The sequence below is a fragment of the Conger conger genome, chromosome 8, assembly GCF_963514075.1.
Source record: "Conger conger chromosome 8, fConCon1.1, whole genome shotgun sequence".
NCBI classification, from domain to species: Eukaryota; Metazoa; Chordata; class Actinopteri; order Anguilliformes; family Congridae; genus Conger; species Conger conger.
This window is the reverse complement of record NC_083767.1, coordinates 16,713,478-16,734,008: the sequence shown is the minus strand read 5'-3', so window position 1 is coordinate 16,734,008 and position 20,531 is coordinate 16,713,478. Positions and strand designations below refer to the sequence as shown.

At 44.2% G+C, this 20,531-nt stretch overlaps 1 protein-coding gene across 5 annotated transcripts in view; it reads left to right on the top strand.

Annotated features, from left to right (window-relative positions):
- Window positions 1-19,693, top strand: part of tmtc2b (transmembrane O-mannosyltransferase targeting cadherins 2b) — a 73,203-nt gene extending 53,510 nt beyond the window's left edge. Inside the window, exons 8-13 of one of the 5 annotated variants that reach the window (XR_009709447.1) lie at window positions 826-947; window positions 4,298-4,379; window positions 5,233-5,347; window positions 10,266-10,329; window positions 16,324-16,722; window positions 17,511-19,693. Coding sequence is in view for 1 of the 5 variants with exons in the window: in XM_061253118.1 (XP_061109102.1) it covers window positions 826-947; window positions 4,298-4,379; window positions 5,233-5,347; window positions 10,266-10,329; window positions 16,324-16,503 (563 nt within the window). In the remaining 4 variants the exon portion in view is untranslated. Of the gene's footprint in view, window positions 1-825; window positions 948-4,297; window positions 4,380-5,232; window positions 5,348-10,265; window positions 10,330-16,323 lie in introns of all 5 variants that reach the window. The other 4 variants (XR_009709445.1, XR_009709446.1, XR_009709444.1 and 1 more) reach the window with 4 other exon arrangements.
- The last annotated feature ends 838 nt before the right edge of the window (window positions 19,694-20,531 follow it).

Genomic DNA, 20,531 nt, shown 5'->3' with positions numbered 1-20,531 from the left:
TCACTAAACACCTGCTTTGTTTCATGTTAAACTGAACTCTTTCATTCACTAAACCCCTACTTTGTTTCATGTTAAACTGAACCATCTAACAAATGAAACTCCTGCTTTGTTTTCTGCTAAACTGAACCCTCTAACTCATTAAACTCCTGCTCTGTTTCCTGTTAAACTGAAAACTTTAATTCACAGAACATTTGCTTTGTTTCCTGCTTTGTTTCATGCTAAACTGAATGCTCTAACCCGTTAAACTCCTGCTTTGTTTCCTATTAAACTGAAACCTTTAATTCACTAAACTCCTCTGTTTCCTGTTAAACTGAATCCTTTAATCCACTAAACCTCTGCTGTTTCCTGTTAAACAGAACCCTCAAACTCTCTAAACTTCTGCTCTGTTTCCTGTTAAACCGAACCCTCTAATTCATTAAACTCCTGCTGTTTGCTGTTAAACTGAACCCTTTAATTCACTAGACCTCTGCTGTTTCCTGTTAAACCGAACCCTCAAACTCTCTAAACTTCTGCTCTGTTTCCTGTTAAACTGAACCCTCTAATTCATTAAACTCCTGCTGTTTCCTGTTAAACCGAACCCTCTAATTAATTCACTGAGCTAAGTGAAGCTTGACAGAAGGGGTGGACTTCAGTTGGAACACTGACCAAACATAAGTCTCAAAGCTGACATCAAAGAGAGGCCATTTTGGTTGCAGGAGGTAATGTGTGCCATGTGTGACAGGGTTTAGTTGTGGTGGGGATGTTTAGGTGGCTAGGTTGGGGTAGCCCACTCTGACAGATTATGATGTATTTTTCAACTGTGTGTAATGACCTTTGACCCCGCAGGTGAGGCGTATATAAGGCTGAACAGACTGCAGGAGGCGGGGCACTGGTACAGAGAGTCTCTGCGTGCCAAACCTGATCACATCCCCGCCCACCTCACCTACGGAAAACTCCTGGCTATGATGGTGGGCATAGCTCCTCCCCCTCTTCTTTCTCCCTCCTCTCCTTCCCTCCTTCTCATTTCTCCATTTCCCTCTCCCTCCTCTCTCTTTCCCTCTCCCTCAGCTTCCTCCTCTCTCTACCCTTTTCTCTCTCCATCATTACATTACATTACAGTTATTTAGCTGATGCTTTTATCCAAAGCGAATTACAGTTCATTTGACTAAGCATGGGCCAATTTCCCTGGAGCCATGTGGGGTTAAGGACATCGTTCAAGCGCCCACAGCTGCTCGGATCCTATTGTGGTAACACTGGGGTTTGAACCAACCTTCTGGGTCTCAGTCAAGCAACTTACCCACTAGGCTATAGGCTCCTTCCTTCCTCTCTCCCTCTCTCTCTTCTCCCTTCTCTCTCCATCTCTCCTTTCTCTCCATCTTGCTCCTGTTCTTCCCTTCCCTTCCACTACATTTACATGTGCACTTAGGCATTCAGCAGGCAGAGCAACGCAGGACACTGGAACGAGTGGAAACCCAGTGAAGTCAAAGGCCCACAGCTGGTGCAAAGGGAGATTGAGAATGTTCAGCATTCAGCTGCAGCTGGGTTTGAGGACACATGGTTAGCAGCAGCACAATTAAGCCCATGAAAAATCCATTCCCTCCTCCTTTCCCCCTTTCTATCCTGTTCTCCCTTCCTTTCTTACTCTCCCTCTCCCTCGCTCTTTCTCTCCCACCCAATACTCGCTTTCTCCCCCCGCAGCGTTTAATGTGGTTGGATTGTCTTTGTTTCTGAGGTGTCAAAACACAGGGACTAATCCATATGGCCGATATGAATATGCACTGCTCTACTGTTCGAACTGCAAGGGTTAGCTCTCTGTACTGGCCCTCAACACCTGCAACATGAGTAATTAATCCTCCCACAGACACTGCTCACCGGGAGAAAGATACTTTATGCGGTGCAATAAAGCAAAGGGATCATATACTGTGTAACCATATATTAACGACACAAAATCCATATATATTTATATCTGTAAGGGATTTAGGCGAGGTCTGCAGATGTGTTCAATCTTCTTCGCAGTTATATTACCCGCTTACTGCTTTCTTCTCCGTAAAACACAGACCTTATAATGGAGGCCCGATTGCCGTGTCGATTTCTCTGTCTCCTGAGTGTTTTCTCCCTGAAGCTCAGACCGACAGCGTGTTAAAGCTGCCGTTTGCTTTACCTGGAGCGAAATGGCCGATATTGGCTGCGTGTTGGATTTAGATTGGCTTCTGTATGAGAGTGCAGGGTTGAATTGATTTGTTTATCTGTGCTGGAGGAGTCCTGAATATTGCTGCAGTCGTTAGCATTGGAGGCTGGTTGGAGATTTTCATCTTCAGCAGCTGCTGCCTCTTAACTGCCACCCTCTTCTAGTCCTGCTGCAGTCGCTTCTCAGTCCTGCGGCTTAGTCTTTCCTCGGCTAAACTGCTTAACCGGAGATGGAAAACTGCAGAAACTGGGTTTAAGTTCTCGTCCGTGTAGCAGAATAACGTCAGATCTATGGCTGAGGAGATCTTGCGTTAGGCTGCAGAAAGATAAGCTCCTTAAAGGAGTGGGCACTAATCTGCCCTGAAACCCCAGCCCATCTACCCACAGTTCCAGGCAAGGGCATAAAGAGAAGGCAAAGTCATGTACCCATAACCATTTGTAGGTAGAGAACTGTTAGGGCCAGTTCCACAGACACAAATTAAGCCGAAACCTCTGGACTAAATTCAATTTTGAATGGAGATTCTCCACAGAACTCTCATTTTTGTTGACCTGGTTGTGATGTGCTTTTGTTGCAATCTGGTTATGATGTGATTTTGTTGGAGTCTGGCTGATGGGCATCTGTGGCAGTCTGATATGGTGTTATTTTGTTGCAGGCTGGTTGTGATGTGTTTTTGTTACTGTCTGGTTTCGTTTGTTTAAAAGTGAAGCACAGGTTTGGCTTTTCAATCTTATTTTTTTACTGCACTGTTGCTGCCATATGTCAAGTCAAGCGAAAGCTTATAAGAATAATGTACCACAGTTTCCAGCTTTTGCAATTACACTCATGCCTACGGCTACATTAAACATTTACACTAAATGAGTTAACTAGCGCTGCACTGTCAATAGTCTCCCTTGCATATTTACAATGGGACTATGTGTATTAAACGATTAAATTATTTAACAATAGAAACGGTAAAAAAAAACCTCAAGGTTTCTTTTTTTCTCATTTCTCTTTCTCTTGCTCTCTTTCTCTCTTGCTGGTTTTGAGTAACAGGGGGTAGGTTTTCCAACCGCTTGTAATTCCAGTGATCTGCCAGATGAGTGGTTTATTTAAGCTTAGTTGCCTTTTTCCTTGATGAATTTAATTGAAGCTACAGTGGCTCATATGTCCTGCTGCTGGCTCTGCCTCCCCCTGGTCCTGCCCTATCTCTGTAAGCTCTCCCGGGCCTGTGGGTGGCGCTGTTTGCTACTGCCATCTCTGGTCCCAGTCACTGCGCATTGCAACTCTGCCTCTAGCATGTACAGCCATGCTGGTCCTGAGGAGACGGGGTGTGATGGATACCCCGGTCACCATGGTCATGGGATGATTGATGCCCAGGTCGCCATGGTCACAGGGGATGATTGATGCCCCGGTCACCATGGCCTCAGTGGATGATGGATGCCTCGGTTGCCATAGCCACTGTTCTGGGGCTAGAGGCTGGCGTGTAGGTGAACCCAGCTACTCCCCCCTGTGACATCACAGCAGTCTCCTGCTGCTCATATGTGCCTCACAGCCGAACACGCCTCGAACATGACCCTGCGGTCACGCCAGCCCGTGTACCCGTGTGTGAATAGCGGTTTGAGTTAGGAATCACGCTGGCTGTCTATCTGACTGCTTGTGCTAGCTGTGACAGTAAGCCCACAGGGAGCCTTTTTACCTGTTCATTAGTCAGAGTCGCAGGTGCAGCATCAGCACTCCAATAAGGCAGTGTCCAATAACACTCCATTTTGTGTCAAGGTTAATTTGCAATAAATGCAATATTACCAGTAAATGTATGTTCTTTTTTCACCAGAGGACAGGGGCCAAAATTATTATCAAGAGCACCATCAGCGCCAATGTAATTTATATGCTGAAATAATGTCCTTGTGGTATTGTGTCCAATATGTGGGTAAAACCAACAGGGACCTACAAACAAGAATTAGTGAGCACTAAAGTTCCATTAGAACCAGTTACACTAAGAGCCCTGTGCCATTACACAGTTTCTCTGACCATCTGGTTTGCAATCGATCCTGACATTTATAAATGACGGTTCTAAATTGCTTGGATAATGACAAGTGTTGTGGAAGTCTTACGGTAAATGTTAAAACAGCCAAACCCCATTTCCTTCTATAGGGACAGAAAACTGAAGCAGAACAGTACTTTCTGAAGGCCATCAGCCTGGATCCTACCAAGGGGAGCTGCTACATGCATTACGGTAAGTGGAAAATGGAAATATTATTACATTTGTATTACAGTAAGTGCCTGTTTTCATCCCAGTGTGTCACTTCCAGTTATTTGCGTGATCTGGCTTAGATTTTTTGAACTATGCTGTACAGTTGATGTGTGCCATGTTGCATGTTTGAGGAGTGAAGCTCTCTGATTGGTTGGTTTAGGAGTTTAGTCATCCATGCACCTGGTCACAGATGTATTCCTGGGGTTATTGGTCATGACAGACTGACAGGCTGCTGAGGGTTTCCTGTAGTGAGGTGTTATGGGTAATCCGCCCTGAAGGTTTTGTGACGGCTCCCGTCACTGTTCACCGCACTCCTGCTCGTGCGTTCGCGCAAACACACGCCTCTCATGTTCCCGACCTGGCGTGACCCTGCGCTGCGTAGCGCGTGGAAGTACGTGTCTGAGCGCAGATCGCGGGGGCAGAGATTCGCCCTGGAAATGAACCTTCTTCCAGGGATTGTTCCTTTTCACACATACTGAAGTGTGTACGTGTGTGTGTGTGTGTGTGTGTGTGTGTGTGTTGGGGGGGTGTCACACATCAAACTGCCAGTTAAATGCATACGGTCGTGCACGGTGGACCTTCCTGGTGCGTCACTCCTGCCCACGGTCACATACGGACAGTCTCCCTATCTGTCCAGCATAAGGGCTTCCGTTGCCAGGAACTATGACTCACTGTCCCCTGCATATGCCTGTGACTCACCCCCCAACACCTCTCCAAGCATTAAACCTGCCATCACCTAGTGTAAAACTTGCTCTCTGTCCGTGTTCAACCTCCTGTCTCCCTGTTAAATTGGTTTCCCTCTCAGTGTTAAATCTGTTTTGTGTCCTCTCTCCAGGTCAGTTCCTGTTGGAAGACTCCCGCTTACAGGAAGCAGCCGAGATGGCGGAGAAAGCGGCCAGGCTGGAGAGTGGGGAGTTTGACGTGGTCTTCAATGCCGCACACATGCTCAGGTGAGCCTGTGTTTGCACGTGTGTGTGTGTGTGGGGAACCTGGCCAACAGTTCTGTATTGGTGGTGGAGCCAGGCCTTTATTAGATAGATAGATGACTGCATTTTTTTTAGTGCTTTTCTAGGCATCCAGCGCGCTTTACAGTGATGAGGGGGAAGCTCACCTCGAACCATCACCAATGTGTAGCACCCACCTGGGTGATGGACAGCTACCATTTTCCAAACACCAGCTGAGGTGGAGAGCGAGAGAACAATATTTTTGCCAATTGAATCAGGGGATGATTAGGGGGCAGGTTGAAAGAGCCAGGTTGGGAATTTAGCCAGGACAACAGGGAACCCCCGACTCTTTTACGATGACGGGATCATCATGGGATCCTTAATGACCACAGTGAGTCATGACCTCAGTTTAACGTCTCATCCAGAAGATACCGGCTCCAACAGATGCATTCCCATCACTGTGCTGTGTGCTGGTGGTAATTTATCCAGAGAGAAGACAATCCCCTGCTGGTCCACCCACAGCGCTTCCAGGCTTGTATTGTGGGTGGAGGCTGCCTTATTGGCCTGTAATGTGGGTGGAGGCTGCCTTATTGGCCTGTATTGTGGGTGGAGGCTGCCTTATTGGCCTGTATTGTGGGTGGAGGCTGCCTTATTGGCCTGTATTGTGGGTGGAGGCTGCCTTATTGGCCTGTATTGTGGGTGGAGGCTGCCTTATTGGCCTGTATTATGGGTGGAGGCTGCCTTATTGGCCTGTATTGTGGGTGGAGGCTGCCTTATAGGTCTGTATTGTGGGTGGAGGCTGCCTTATAGGTCTGTATTGTGTGTGGAGGCTGCTTTCTAGGCCGGTATTGCGGGTAGAGGCTGCCTTATTGGCCTGTATTGCGGGTGGAGGCTGCCTTGTAGGTCGGTATTGCGGGTGGAGGCTGCTTTCTAGGCCGGTATTGCGGGTGGAGGCTGCCTTATAGGTCTGTATTGTGTGTGGAGGCTGCTTTCTAGGCCGGTATTGCGGGTAGAGGCTGCCTTATTGGCCTGTATTGCGGGTGGAGGCTGCCTTGTAGGTCGGTATTGCGGGTGGAGGCTGCTTTCTAGGCCGGTATTGCGGGTGGAGGCTGCCTTATTGGCCTTTATTACGGGTGGAGGTTGCCTTATTGGCCTGTATTGTGGGTGGAGGCTGCCTTATTGGCCTGTATTGTGGGTGGAGGCTGCCTTATAGGTCTGTATTGTGTGTGGAGGCTGCTTTCTAGGCCGGTATTGCGGGTAGAGGCTGCCTTATTGGCCTGTATTGCGGGTGGAGGCTGCCTTGTAGGTCGGTATTGCGGGTGGAGGCTGCTTTCTAGGCCGGTATTGCGGGTGGAGGCTGCCTTATTGGCCTTTATTACGGGTGGAGGTTGCCTTATTGGCCTGTATTGTGGGTGGAGGCTGCCTTATTGGCCTGTATTGCGGGTAGAGGCTGCCTTATTGGCCTGTATTGGGGGTGGAGCATGGCTCTCTCGGGGGCGGGACTCAAGGCTCGTTCCCCTGCAGTCCTGGCGGGCGGAGTCTCAGATCGCAGCAGGCTCTTCGCGCGTGTTTATTTTGGAAGGGGACTCTTGAGGTCCTGGGCGCACAGGAGTAATGAACGCCAGCTCTCTCAGATCTTAGCGTTCCCACAGGACGCTCCTTTAGACAGGTTCCCTTCCCCTCCCTCTCCCGCTCCTCGTCTTCTGTATACAAACGCCCCATTATTCCCACCCCCACCCGCGCCGCAGAGCTGCTCCGCGGGATATGAAAGCCGCATGATTGATAGCTCGGGGGAATTCTGGGAATGCCCTGGCCATTAGCGTCGCCCGGAGCCAGCAGGTCCAAACGCAGCTGTGGCTGGACGACCTGCTGCGTGTGATAGTTACACAAAACTGTCGCTGCACATAATGCAAGAGCATGTTAGCTGTGCGATCCGCGCAGAACGCGCAGGTGATTCCCACAGGATCTCTCCCTCTTCCTTTACAGTTCCCGCATGAGGCACCTGGAACTGCTGCGGAATCACGTCGCATTGCTTTCCAGCGCTTTTCTCTTTCAGAGGACGTTTTAAACTAAACGATAATGACGTGATTACGGGAAATGTGGCGGTTTTGCGTTTTATCATTCAGCAATCCTCCAAGCGGCGCGGGCAGAGAGAGAGAGTCGGATTTGGCGTGAAAGTGGAAGTTCCTCTGACGGCTGTCCGTATCGCGCAGCTCGCTGCGCTCCGCGCTCCAGTGTCCCGTTTCCAGGGAGCGAGGCTGACTGCTCTCTCTGAAACACAACCCCTCCTGCGAGACCGGGTGTCGAGTTGGCGCGTCGCTGCTCTTCCTCGCGGTTTCTGCTCCCGCGAATGTCGTGCGTACACCCCATAACTCTATTTTCGCGACACTTTTTTCTGTGTGCGTTATGCAAATACCGCAAAGGGAAGATGTTGACACAATGTCCGTTTAATAAATGTTTAGGAAAAAGCTGTGTGACCAGGTCGTAAGCGCAAGCCAAGAACAGCAGTGTGAGTTTTATCGTGAGCAACGTTCCGCGATGCCGTCAGGAGAGCGGGATTAACGTCCAGGGCTCCCGGTCGGATGGCCTTTCCTTCAGCCCGTTCCAGGAGGAAAATATCCTAATATCCCCGGGCCCGTTCATTCTTTTTGTTCCACTTTACACATCTGGAAAATACAATTCAGCCAAGAGCACTTCATCTCAAAGCATTCTGTAAGAAATTCTGTAATTATTAGTTACAAAGGCCAGACAAGTGTGGAAGTTAAGTGTGGAAGTTGTGTATGTCTAGAGTGTAAGTTTAGTGTGGAGGTTGGGTCATTTAAATGTGGAATTTGGAGTATGGAAATTCAGTATGGAAGTTATAGCACGCATCTTGATATGTTAGAGCACATTCATACCTACATTTTGCAGACCATAAACATCTGTATGTTAGAGCACCCATGTATAGTATGTTAGAGCACATACTTATATACTGCATATACTATCACCTTTTGGTCTCCATAACCTACTTGCTCACCTTTTGTTCAACTGTAAATCCTGCTGGCCTGAATCTGTGACTTCACTGGAACAGGGAACATGCAGCCAGAGGAGATGTCTAAATTTACACCCGGAGTTTCAGCAAACAAACCGCTTCTCATCCATCATGAAGGAGGAGTCACTTCCCTTCAGCAAATTTTGGAGGTCTTTCGTCTGCTCTGAAGATCTCCTGAGCGTGACTTTACACTGTTGGCTTTACATAAATTGTGTCTCAAAGTCAAACTCCGTATTAATTCCATATTCAAGAGTCAAGATTTTTATTGGTGCATGTAACTAGTACACTGGAACGCTTGCTCCCACATGAATGCAAAAAATGAATGAATGACAAATATAAAGAAGAAATTAAAATGTAAGTAGGTATATTTTATCCATCCTTTACGTGTATTGAAGGCCTATACGATAAAGCTACGGAAAGGGTTGATATTAAGGTGTTGTTGAGTTTTTAGACATTTGTGGAAGCCACTTATTCGCTTGTTTAATTTCTATAACATAACCATGAAAGTAATTAACTTACCTTCTGGGGATGAAACTAGAATCTCTTAATCAGGGATGGGATTAGCAAATTCTGCATACAGTATGTAATACTAGCTGTATGAAACAGATGTGAGCTGAGTCTGGGTCATTTATTATAAGATACTTACATTTCCACAGTGGCATGGACTCTAGTTGTTTTATGGTTTCTGGAATACAAAGGTACGTTATTGAACAAGTGAATGATTCTCTTTGTAAATTGGTAATTAAAATGTATTTTGTGCTGCTTCACTGTAAGTGCTCATGTTCAGCCTCAGTGTATAGCAGGTGGTCCTCTCCCCCTCACTGAAATACTCCTGCAATTACGACTCGTAACTGGTTTTATTTTTCTGTCTTTTTCTGCCTGTAGTTTCAGTGGGGTTTTAACTGCTTCATAATGGGAGCTCATACAGTCGTTACTGTTATGAATAAAATGCAAATTGATCTGACTGAAAGTAGCGTGCTCTCCTTTTTAATCAGCCATCCAGGAAATTAGCATTCATTTCAATAAGCATATCCCGATGGGTCTCTAAATCTGTATGCAGTTTACATTTGCTGTTTTGTTCCTGTATCAAAGAAAACAGATGTTCACATTACACACATCTCTTAAGCGTGTTCAAATGACACATGTCTGTGAGTATGTTTACATTTCACAGGTCTGTAAGTATGTTCAAATGACATGTCTGTAAGCATGTTGACATTACACAACGTCTGTAAGCATGTTCATATTACACACATCTGCAACCATGTTCACATTACACACACTGTAATGCTTGTGCACATATTGCACACTTCTCTAAGCGTGTTCTTTAAGTACACAAGCCTGTAAGTATGGGTAAATATTACACATCTGTAAGTGAGTTCACATTGCTCACGTCTGTAAGCGTGTGCACATAACATGCGTCTGTAAGCATGTGCTGTCTGTGTGTGGGGGAGTTGAGGCTGTTTGAGCAGGGCTGTAAATCACGGAGCTTAATTACTGTAAACAAACGGAAACACACTTCCTGTCTGTGTGTTCCTGTTTCCTCCTTTCCCTGGTTCTCATCTCTGGCTTCCCCCAGCTGCCGTTTTGTTTAGGCCAGAGTGGGAAAGTCACACGCCGCTGAAGGGGTGTTTCCCTAACGACGGTGGCGGCAGTAAAAGGGCATTCATGTTGACAGCGGGAGCCAAGGGTCGCGACCTAGGAAGTGTTAGTATTGCCAGGCCTTGCTTAGCCTGGGGCAGAACTATGATTCTGTGGAGAAATTGGCTTTTTTCACTAGCTGTCCCCGCAGTAGAGCAGAAAATTGCATGTGACTAAAACCGGCGACTCTGTTAAACACTCTGTTGAATGCTGCTCTGTGAAATGTGAGTTTTTTTGGTGCTTTCTCTTTTTCAGACAAGCTGGTCTCAACGACGCCGCTGAGAAGTACTATGGGGTAGCAGCGAGCCTGCGGCCTGATGTAAGTACAGCGCAGACTGTCTGCGTGTATCCGTCTGCGTGACTCTGTCTGTGAATTACCGTCTGTGCAATTACTGTCTGCGTATCTCTGTCTGTGTGACTCTGTCTGCTCATCTGTCTGCGTGTATCTGTCTGTGCATCTCCGTCTGTGTGACTGTGAATTTCTGTCTGCAAATTACTGTCTGTACATGTCTGTCTGCATATCTCTGTCTGCGTGACTCTATCTGTGAATTACCGTCTGTGCAATTACTGTCTGCACAATTACTGTCTACACAATTATTGTCTGTGCAGCTGTGTTTGACACTGCCCCAGACTTTCATCGGCGAGAGAAATTGTGTAGGAAAAAGTGTAGAAAATGATATTGTTGGCTACGAAAGAAATCCACATGTTTGCGAAGCATCTGTCAAAGTCTTCAAAGGAAAGGTGTGAACAATTATGTGGCGGGCTATTTATAAAGAGAGCTGCAGTAATGACGCTTGCCCTTGGTTTGAAAATCGAGTGGGTCTGGCGACCTGCCCTATTTGACTTCCTGGTGAAGAGGGAGAGGTTGCCATTATTCATTTAACAGGCGATACAAGCCTGGCAACTCTCCCACTGCCGTCAACATCTAATGCTTTTCGGATGGGCCCTGCTGTAATTGAAAGCGCCTTGCCCATTTATGATGGTAGACTCGGCCCTGCGATGTCTCATTCTGCCCTTCGTTGAGGTCCTATCCTTGGTGTTTCTACGGAAGGACGAAGCCCAACGTCTCGGTGTAAGAGGTTAAATTCAGTCATCTGCGAATGATGAAACGTGCCTTTTCCCAGCCGGATTTATGAACCCAGTTAACCAAGACTATGAAAATGCAAAGCTACTTGGACTAATTGTGGAAGAGCTCAATGATCCAAAACGGAGACATTCATTTTATGGACATCGTGACTGTTTTCCTTTGAGATTTTAGTCGGTGAATAATGATCTCATTGGGCAGAATAGCTCTGTGCAGTCATAAAAAATGTTTGTATACGTGCAGTTTAAAAGAGGCACTTACTCTGAGGAGAGGGTTCTCACATTATAACTGCAGATGTGTGAACAAGTCAGGCACTAAACTGTCCAGGTGTCTCATTTAAATAAAAGAAAATTTATGGAGAGAGATTAGTCTCAATATTATTCACAAATGCGCGTAACATGATCCACAAATAAGAGACTTACTAAGTTCTTATTTAAGTGTGCGAGCCATCTGAGCAAAGGGACCATGGAGAAAACCTGTTGAATTATGAACCTGTTGGCGTTCCATACACAGCCTGCCACATTTGTCCCCCCTGGTCAGATTTCTCCCCCAATAACAATACTACTACTAATAATAATATCATAAAACAATAATATGCAAAGTGCTGTTAATCATAACTAATTCATTCATGTTCATAATTAATTAATGTTCTCACATATTGGGCCAAATCCTCCCTTGATATTAACATGTTATACGAACACTTGCTTATTTAACCGCTCTTCAATCTTAAAGGACTGTTTTGTTCAAGGTTTTGCTCCTGTGCTTGAAAGTAATGCATATGTCAGGCTCCTGAGAGATGATAAATTGGTCCCTGAACATCACTCAGATGTTTGACCTACAGTGTAGTGGAAGGTTAAAAAACAAGATAATGTAATTTAGTTTTACTAATTTGAGTGAAAGTTTGTGGTGTTGGAAGTGAATATGAGAGGGAGAGAGAGAGAAAGAGATGGCGAAGGACAAGGTTCAGTACTGAGGGTTGAGTGCTGTGGGTTGAGTGCTGGGGGCTGAGTGCTGGGGGCTGAGTGCTCGGGGCTGAGTGTTGGGCGTTGAGTGCCAGCTGTCATTTTGGCCACCACTCCTATAATGAATATGTGCACTTATGAGCCAGACAGTAAGAACAACACACTTACTGTATGGAAGATGCTAGAACAGTGCATAGGGGTAAAAAGGTAAAGGTTATCGATGACTACACTCACACACATACCTAGCATTAGCATTTCAATATTTAATTATGTTCACACACTTCAGTTTGACCTGAGCTGAACAACTTTACATTTATTAAAATTAGTCAGACTAATATAAGCACTATTAATACAGAGATATGTAAAGAATATGTTAATATACCCATCTGGAAACGGATTTATGTGCCTTCGTTATTGGCTGTTCGTATGTGCTAATACGATGCTAGTCATCCGCGTCACATTAGTACGGACGGCGACCTTTACACACTGACCGAGCTTTCTGCGCTAATGCATGTCCGCTGACACGGTTCCTCCTGCAGGGCTCGCATGTACGGACTGCTGCGGGCGTTACCCACAGTCCTGTGGGAACACATTAGCTCAGATTCAGCCTCGCCACTCGATCCTCAAATGTCAAACGTAAACAGATGCAATATCATCATCCCATTAGGCCCTGTGACTGATAGAGAACCACTAATTACGATGATTTCACCGGTCAGTTAGCCTTTAATCTACGCTTCAACTCATTTTTATGTTTGTTCATTTGTTTAATGGAGCAGACTATATTTTCATTTAATAGGTGTGTGGAGGGCATCTAAACGAAGCCAGCACTATTCCATGTTATGTTTATGCCATGTACTTATCTAAGTATACTTAAGTTATTAGATAATGCTTCGGGCTGCATTCATTCCACATACAGTATATGTATAACTACAAAAAATAAAATAAAAATAAAATAAAACCTTTATTAAGTTCCTCTCAAACAGAGCTTGGCTTTACTGATCTCACAGGATAAATGCTAACACATAGCACAGTGCTGGCTGAACTCTTTTCTGTCGTCTCAACAGTAGCTGCCTTTATGCTGTGTGATTCAGTCTCAGGGACGTGGTGTGCTGACACTCAGTCGCCAGCTCATTTTCTGCATCAAGTCTCACACACGAGTCATCTACCCTGACACTGTGAGGCTTTCACTCACATTTACTGACTGAAAAACAACCTTTCCCAAAGCTCACATTTACTGACTGAAAAACAAACAACCTTTCCCAAAGCCGAGGAAACTAATAAAACCCTGAGTCCCTCTTCAAAGAGTCCAGCGGCATGTGTGAACTCGCATGCAAAGCAGAACTCAGAGAAGCACTTTGCCACCGTGCTAACAACAACTACCCTAGCTCCACCATGCTAACAGCATCACACTAATCTAGTGCCACCATGCTAGCAACACCACACTAATATAGCAGCACCATGTTAACAGCACCACAGTAACCTAGCGCCAGCATGCTAACAATACCACACCGATCTTGTTCCATCATGCTAATAACACCACATACACTCAGTGAGCACTTCATTAGGTATTCAAACTTATTTTTTAGACTTATTATGTCACTGGGGGGGACAGAGTCAAAAAACAGGCCAGGGTCAAAAACCAGGGGGTCAGTCCAACAAAGAAGAGGTACAGATATCCACAAAGCAAAGAAGAGTCCAGGGAAGCAGGCAGGCGTCAGAACCGGAAATCCAGATAGGCAAGGGCAAGGGCAAGGGCAAGAGCAAGAGCAAGAGCAAGGGCAAGGGCAAGGGCAAGGGCAAGGGCAAGGGCAAGGGCAAGGGCAAGGAGGCTAGAACTGGGGGAAGGAATCAAGGGCTCAGACAAGAAAACAGGACAAGACAAACTAGCAGCGTGCAACAGAAAAGGACAGGTATAAATACACTGGGGAATGAGACAAACTAGGCGGGGCATGGGAGTGAGGGCGGTCTAACAAATAGACATCAGGTGAGACACATGAAAGGGTAATAGGACAATAACGAGGGGGAAACGAAAACGCGGACTGGATTCACAAAGACACATGTAATACAAACGGCTCCGGACAAGAGAGTAGACAATTGCAGAGAATCAGGAGATGCAGAGATAAGGAGAGACAGGTGCGAATACTTCGCTGAAACTAAGCAAGTAATCAGTGATAGAATAGGGAGGCGGAGTTACAGAACAGAATTGAAGCTGGAGATGCGTTATTAAGTTAGTGAAGTGATTTAAATTACAAATACCCAAAACTAGTGAATGTTAGTTTGTTAGTTTGACAAACATATTAGTGTGTTAGTATAATTAGTACAGTACAAATTCTATGTTAGTTGGGATTAGTATATTAGTGCTATGTACAAACATGAAATGGAGAGAAAGCAGGAAGTAAGGAATGCAAGATTGGGAGGAAGGTTGAACCCCGGAACTACCGTAAACACCCGAATAGTGGGGCACGCAGACAAGGGAGTGGCTGGGCAAGTAAACATTCAGACTCAGACATCACAGGGGAAGACGAGTGCAAAGACTAATGACTATAAACAGAACACCAGACATGAATATGAAAAATAATAAATAACAAGAATAACAATAATAAACAATGATAAACTAACATTTTGCTGCTGTAGCCTATCCACTATTTGACATGTTGTGTGGTCAGAGATGCTCTTCTTCATACCACTGTTGTAATACATGGTTATTCACGTTACTGTCATATTAGCTTTGACCAGTCTGGTCCTTCTCCTCTGACCTCTCTTATTAACAATGGGTTTCTGCCTGCAGAACTGCTGCTCACTGGATGTTTTTCACCATTCTCTGCAAAATCTATTGTGCATGAAAATCCCAGGAGATCAGCAATTTCTGAGATACTCAAACCACCCTGTCTGGCACCAACAATCATTTCACAGTCAAAGTCACTTAGATCACATTTCTTTCCCATTCAGACATTTGGTCTGAAAAACAGCTGAACCTCTTGACCACATCTGCATGCTTTTATACATTTAGTTGCTGCCACATGATTGGCTGATTACATGTTTTCATTAACACGCTGGTGTACAGGCCTACCTTACCTTAGTGTATATAGTGTATAATATAATATAGCAGCACCATGTCAATGTAACCTCACACTAACATGGTATTGGCATCCTAACATAACATCACACCAGCATAGCATGTCATTATAATATTTAACGTTTATTATATTGTAAATAAAGTATAATGTAATAATACATACATACATACATACTGTACATACACACAGTACATTACATATATATAAATGGTTAAATGAGTAAATGTTTAAACAATGTTTTATTCAGAGAGGCAGAGTTAAGAGTGAAGGGGAGGCGATTATTTACTTATCTGCTTATGGTTTGTTCCTCTGAAAATATTTTCTTTCTATGAATTATTGATGAAGAAATGCAGTAGATGGATTCATCCTTTCAGCACTCATGACATAGTAATACACAGTATTTGCATACTGTTGTGTGAGTGTAGGTGAAGTAGTCTTTGCAATTTGTGACTGCACAGACAGTATACAGCCATAGTGAACTACGTCCACTTTCAATAAGAATTATTCTTACTGCTCTCACCGTGCTGTTTGATGCTGTGTGTATAACTGTGTGCGGTTATAACTGTGTTTATTTGTTACTGTAGTTGTGTTCATATAACGTGTACAATTCTGTGTGTCTGTAACTGTGTGGTTGTGTGTGTATCACAGCATACCTGTTTTATGTCTATGTATATACTGTGTATAACTGTTTGTGTTCAAGTTAATCCCTGTTTCTGTGTATAATAGTTTTTTGTGTGTGTGTGTAGCTGTGTGTATGACTGTATGTGTGCGTGTGCAGTTGTCTACGGTATCTATGTTCTGTATTATATGTGTGTGTGCGTGGGTGTAGTTGTTTGTGGATAACTGTGTTGTATGTGTGTTTGTGACTGTGTGTGCGGTTGTGTGTGTACAGTATCTGTGTTCTGTATTATGTGTGTGTGTGTGTATATTTGTGGGTGTAGTTGTTTGTGTTTAACTGTATTTGTGTGTAATTGTGTGTGTACTGTATCTATGTTCTGTATTATGTGTTTGTATATGTGGGTGTAGTTGTTTGTGTATTACTGTATTTGTGTGTAATTGTGTGTGTACAGTATCTATGTTCTGTATTATGTGTTTGTATATGTGGGTGTAGTTGTTTGTGTATTACTGTATTTGTGTCTAATTGCCTAAATTGCCTACTTATTGCCTATTTATTTATTTGTGTGTTTCAGTACCCTGCTGCTCTGATGAACCTGGGGGCCATCCTTCACCTGAACGGAAAGCTACCAAGGGCCGAAGCCAATTACCTGCGAGCGCTACAACTCAAACCCGATGATGTCATCACCCAGTCCAACCTGCGCAAGCTGTGGAACATCATGGAGAAGCAGGGCCTAAAGACCATGGGGCCCTGAGTGAGAACACCATAGGGGCCCAAATCGGAACACTATGGGGGTCCCGGGACAGAACACCACATGGCTCCCAAGTCTCAGCACTATGGAGCCCTGCGACTGAACACTACGAGGCCTCGAATCTGAACTCTATGGGGCCCCTGACTCTAAACAAGATGGATCCCTGGAGTCTGTGTCCGACCCTTTGTGAATCTCTCTGGCTCCTAGCTCCTACATGCTGAGGTCAGCCCTTACAGTGCGGAGGTCTACACTTCCAGTGCAGAGGTCTCTCCTTATAGTGCAGAGGTCAAAGACACTAGAATTTAGCCACTTTCTGAAAGACTATGAACACTTTTTAGAACCAGTCCAAAAGTGAAGCAAAAGGACCTCTTCATTATTGCCACAGGCCTGAACCTGGGCCACAGCTGCATTCTGGAAGTCTGGCAGTAAAATACATTTCAACCTGTTTTCTGTGTTTAGAGCATATTTCGGGTGTTCTGGGCCAGTGTGAGAACAGCAGACTGAAATTTGGGTTTGTGTCTCATAATGTGCTGTTGGGTTGGTGTCTCACTCATACTGTGCTGTTGGTTTGGTGTCTCACTCATTGTGTGCTGTTGGGTTGGTGTCTCACTCATACAGTGCCTTTGGGTAGGTGTCAGACCGATGCAGTGCTGTTTGGTTCTCTCATACAGTGCTGGTGGGTTGGAGTATCACTCATGCAGTGTTGTTAGGTTGGTGTATCACTCATACAGTGTTGTTGCGTTTGACAGCATAGATGTGAGCATGCACCATTCTCTTTAGGGTTTCCAATGAAAATGTTGACAGATTTCATGATGTCATTCCTAGCCTTTCATGTATACCAACATGTATACCAACCTACCTACCTAACTACAGAATTAAAAACGCACACACATCCACTATCATATGCATTATTCCCAGGAAGGCGTTCAGAACAGGAAAATGGTCCAGTGTTGGTACTTCTGGAGTCTGTGAGGACTAATGTGGATATGTTCTTACTTTTCACTGCTTAGGTTCCACATGGAGGGAGCAGGCTGCTAGACTTGTCTGTGGATAAAACAGTGGATTTAGAAAAGAACTTGATGAACTGAGTTTGTGTATTCTGCTGTAATGGACTGACACCTTCATCCCCGAACACTGTACGCAATATCAAAACATTCAGACTTCCTCTGACTGATATCTGTAGCTCTTTCTATTTAAGGTACAGTACCGGGTAGGAAATGTTTCACCTGCCCAAGTGCACCTACATGTTCTGTTATGAATGATGTGTAAGTCATTGAAGTTTTTACCAAATATGTGTTTACTGCGGTAAAGAAATTACTTAGAGTGGCTGTTTATTTTTGCGCAGAAAGGTTAGATGTCCGAACTCCACTCTGCCTTATCGTTTCACCAGAAAACGCTGAACACCGTCACGGTAGGTCCGGTAGGCGGTTAAACGCAGACCTTCACTTCCCGGGAGTGATCTGAACACCATACACCCCTGCTTCTGTGTCCTAGCAACAGCTGTACTCTCTGAAAGCTCAATACAGTAAATCTAAGGTACGACTTCCTGTCCAGTGAACATGAGAAAGCTGCTCAGCTGGTTTTGATGAGTAACAAGGACTTATCTCCTGTTAATTTTGCAGAATGTTCCAGAAGCGCAAGGATGTTTAACAGAAGCCAAATGTACACGCCTACAACACCTGCCTTCCTTCATACTCTGCACAACCACAGACATTGTTTTCCATCTGTGAGGGATTCTTTAAATGTGTATCGGTTTGTTTGTTTAATACTTTATTTCATTTGTATTGGCGTGTATAAAGAAACTTTAATATATATTTTAAACATCGCATTATGGGAAAGACAAGCCCAGGTTTGAAACGGAAGTACACACGCAAGCCCTTTACTGGCCCACCGTGTGATCTGAGAAGATGTTCGATAATAACCCTATTATATCCGATCCTCTCCCAAGTCTTAGCGCGTGTGTGTTTTCATTTGTATATCTTACTGTTGTACTGTAGGGTGTGAGTATTTTCCAGTATTTAGCCACATTAAGCATGGACTGAACACTGCCCAGCAGTACAGTATCAGGAATCTCCGTTTGGAAGTAAGAAAGCTATTTCTTAAGATAAGAGTAATGTTGTATATTACTTGTATTTTTAATTCTTTTAAAATCAATTGATTTAATTTGACTCTTAACTTATTTCTGTGTGTTAATGTGGCTAACAAAACAGCTGGCACTGTGATGAGTTTCGAAATATTTACAAAAGAGAATCTATAACATGGCTCCAGTGCAAACTGGTTTATGAAATATTCCCTTTTGTCGAATGTGTGGAAATTATGAATATAATTTGAAGTTGAAGTTTACTTTGTCACCAGCTTCAGTATGGGTCTAACCCTGTCTCTTTCTGCCTCACCATCAGAGAGAAAATATGGGTTTAATATACAAACAACACATTCAGCTGTGGATGAAAATCAATCATATATAATATATATGGATTGAGATTTGTCCCTTTAGATTCATATGGACAAAAAGTACCCAGGAACAGTTCCTGAATGTTTCTGGCTCAACTGCAGTTCTGTTGTCACAAATAATTTGCAAATAAAGTGACTTTATGCTTACATGCAATCATTTAATTACCCTGAAGATAGAAAACGAGTGGGAGAAAGAAAAAAATATCATGTTGCCAACGAACTAAGTCTAATCTCAGCCCTCAGAAGGTCATTGGTAGTACTGTAAGCCATGATTACTGTGTGACGCGTTTGTGTTTTGTTCCATTATTATCTGTTTACCTGTGGTCTGTGTGCGACCTCATCTGTACTTTGTTTTCCCATAAGCTCAGCAGGATGTGCGGTTACTATGGTTGCGCGCCGCTGTGCTTGGTCTGGGGTGACGTCATAGCGGGCCACACTCGCCCTGCAGAGAACTCACCGCATTCTGTAAAGGTTCTGTTCCAGAGGGAAGCGAGCCTTTCGTTTAGTGTCTCCGCTCAGGGATTTCAAACAGTGGGCTATTGCAGGTTTGTGCTCACGCAGCGGTTGGAGATTTTACTAAATTAAAAGTTTTATTTTTTGAAAACTGTTGTATTTGAATAAATTATCAAAATTTGTAGCATTTCCGTTTTTTGTATTATAATAACACATACGCCAGACTAGGCTTCCCCAAAATGTTGCTTTTTCCACAATAAATTCATGGTGACATGTCTCTGTGCCTAAACTGACTATTTTCCTGTGTTCTGTTTCATTGTTTGTTTATGTTTGCATGGTCCACTGATACTGTGCTTTTCTACTAAATTACATTATCAGAACAGGGCTCGAGTACTAGAACTCTTTGTTATCAAAAGAACTGTAGCGCTATCAGTTAAATAATCCAGTTTTCTCTCTGCCTACTCATTCACATGCTATCTGGGGCATAATGCTAATAGACCTCAGCCTGTTAGTCGATGGCTTGCCTGTAGGAGGGACACTTGAGCACGATAAACTCATTTGTGTGCAAGACTTTGATATGGTTTGTGCGATTTTTAACACAAAACACAAACTCTTAGAAAGTTTGTGTTAAAAATCGCACAAACCATATCAAAGTCTTGCACACAAATATGTGTGTTCTGAGATAACACATACTGTGTATAATTCAACATATTCAATGTGTCAATGAAGTTTCCACTGGAATGGTGTCAAATGGATTAACACAATATGTGTAAAATGTACAGTATCAACACATTATTCATTATCAGACAACACAAGTGGTGGAGAAAAAAAACTCTCTGTGGCATCTGGATATGCACATTATAGTGTGTAAAGCCATTTTAACAGTTCCAGCACAATATATGTAAAAGATACACATAAATTGTGTAGATGTAACACATGAATTGTCCGTATGTATTTATCCTGAAGTTCTTCAGTAAACTATCCGGCCGTGGTTTAATGGTTTGTATGTAAAAATGGAAGGGTGTAAGCTGTGTACGAAAGTCAGGAGATGGAAGCAAAACCTGGTTTTTGCGAGTGAGTCATCATCATCACGGAAGCACACTCACTTGGTAGGTCCCATCAGTCCA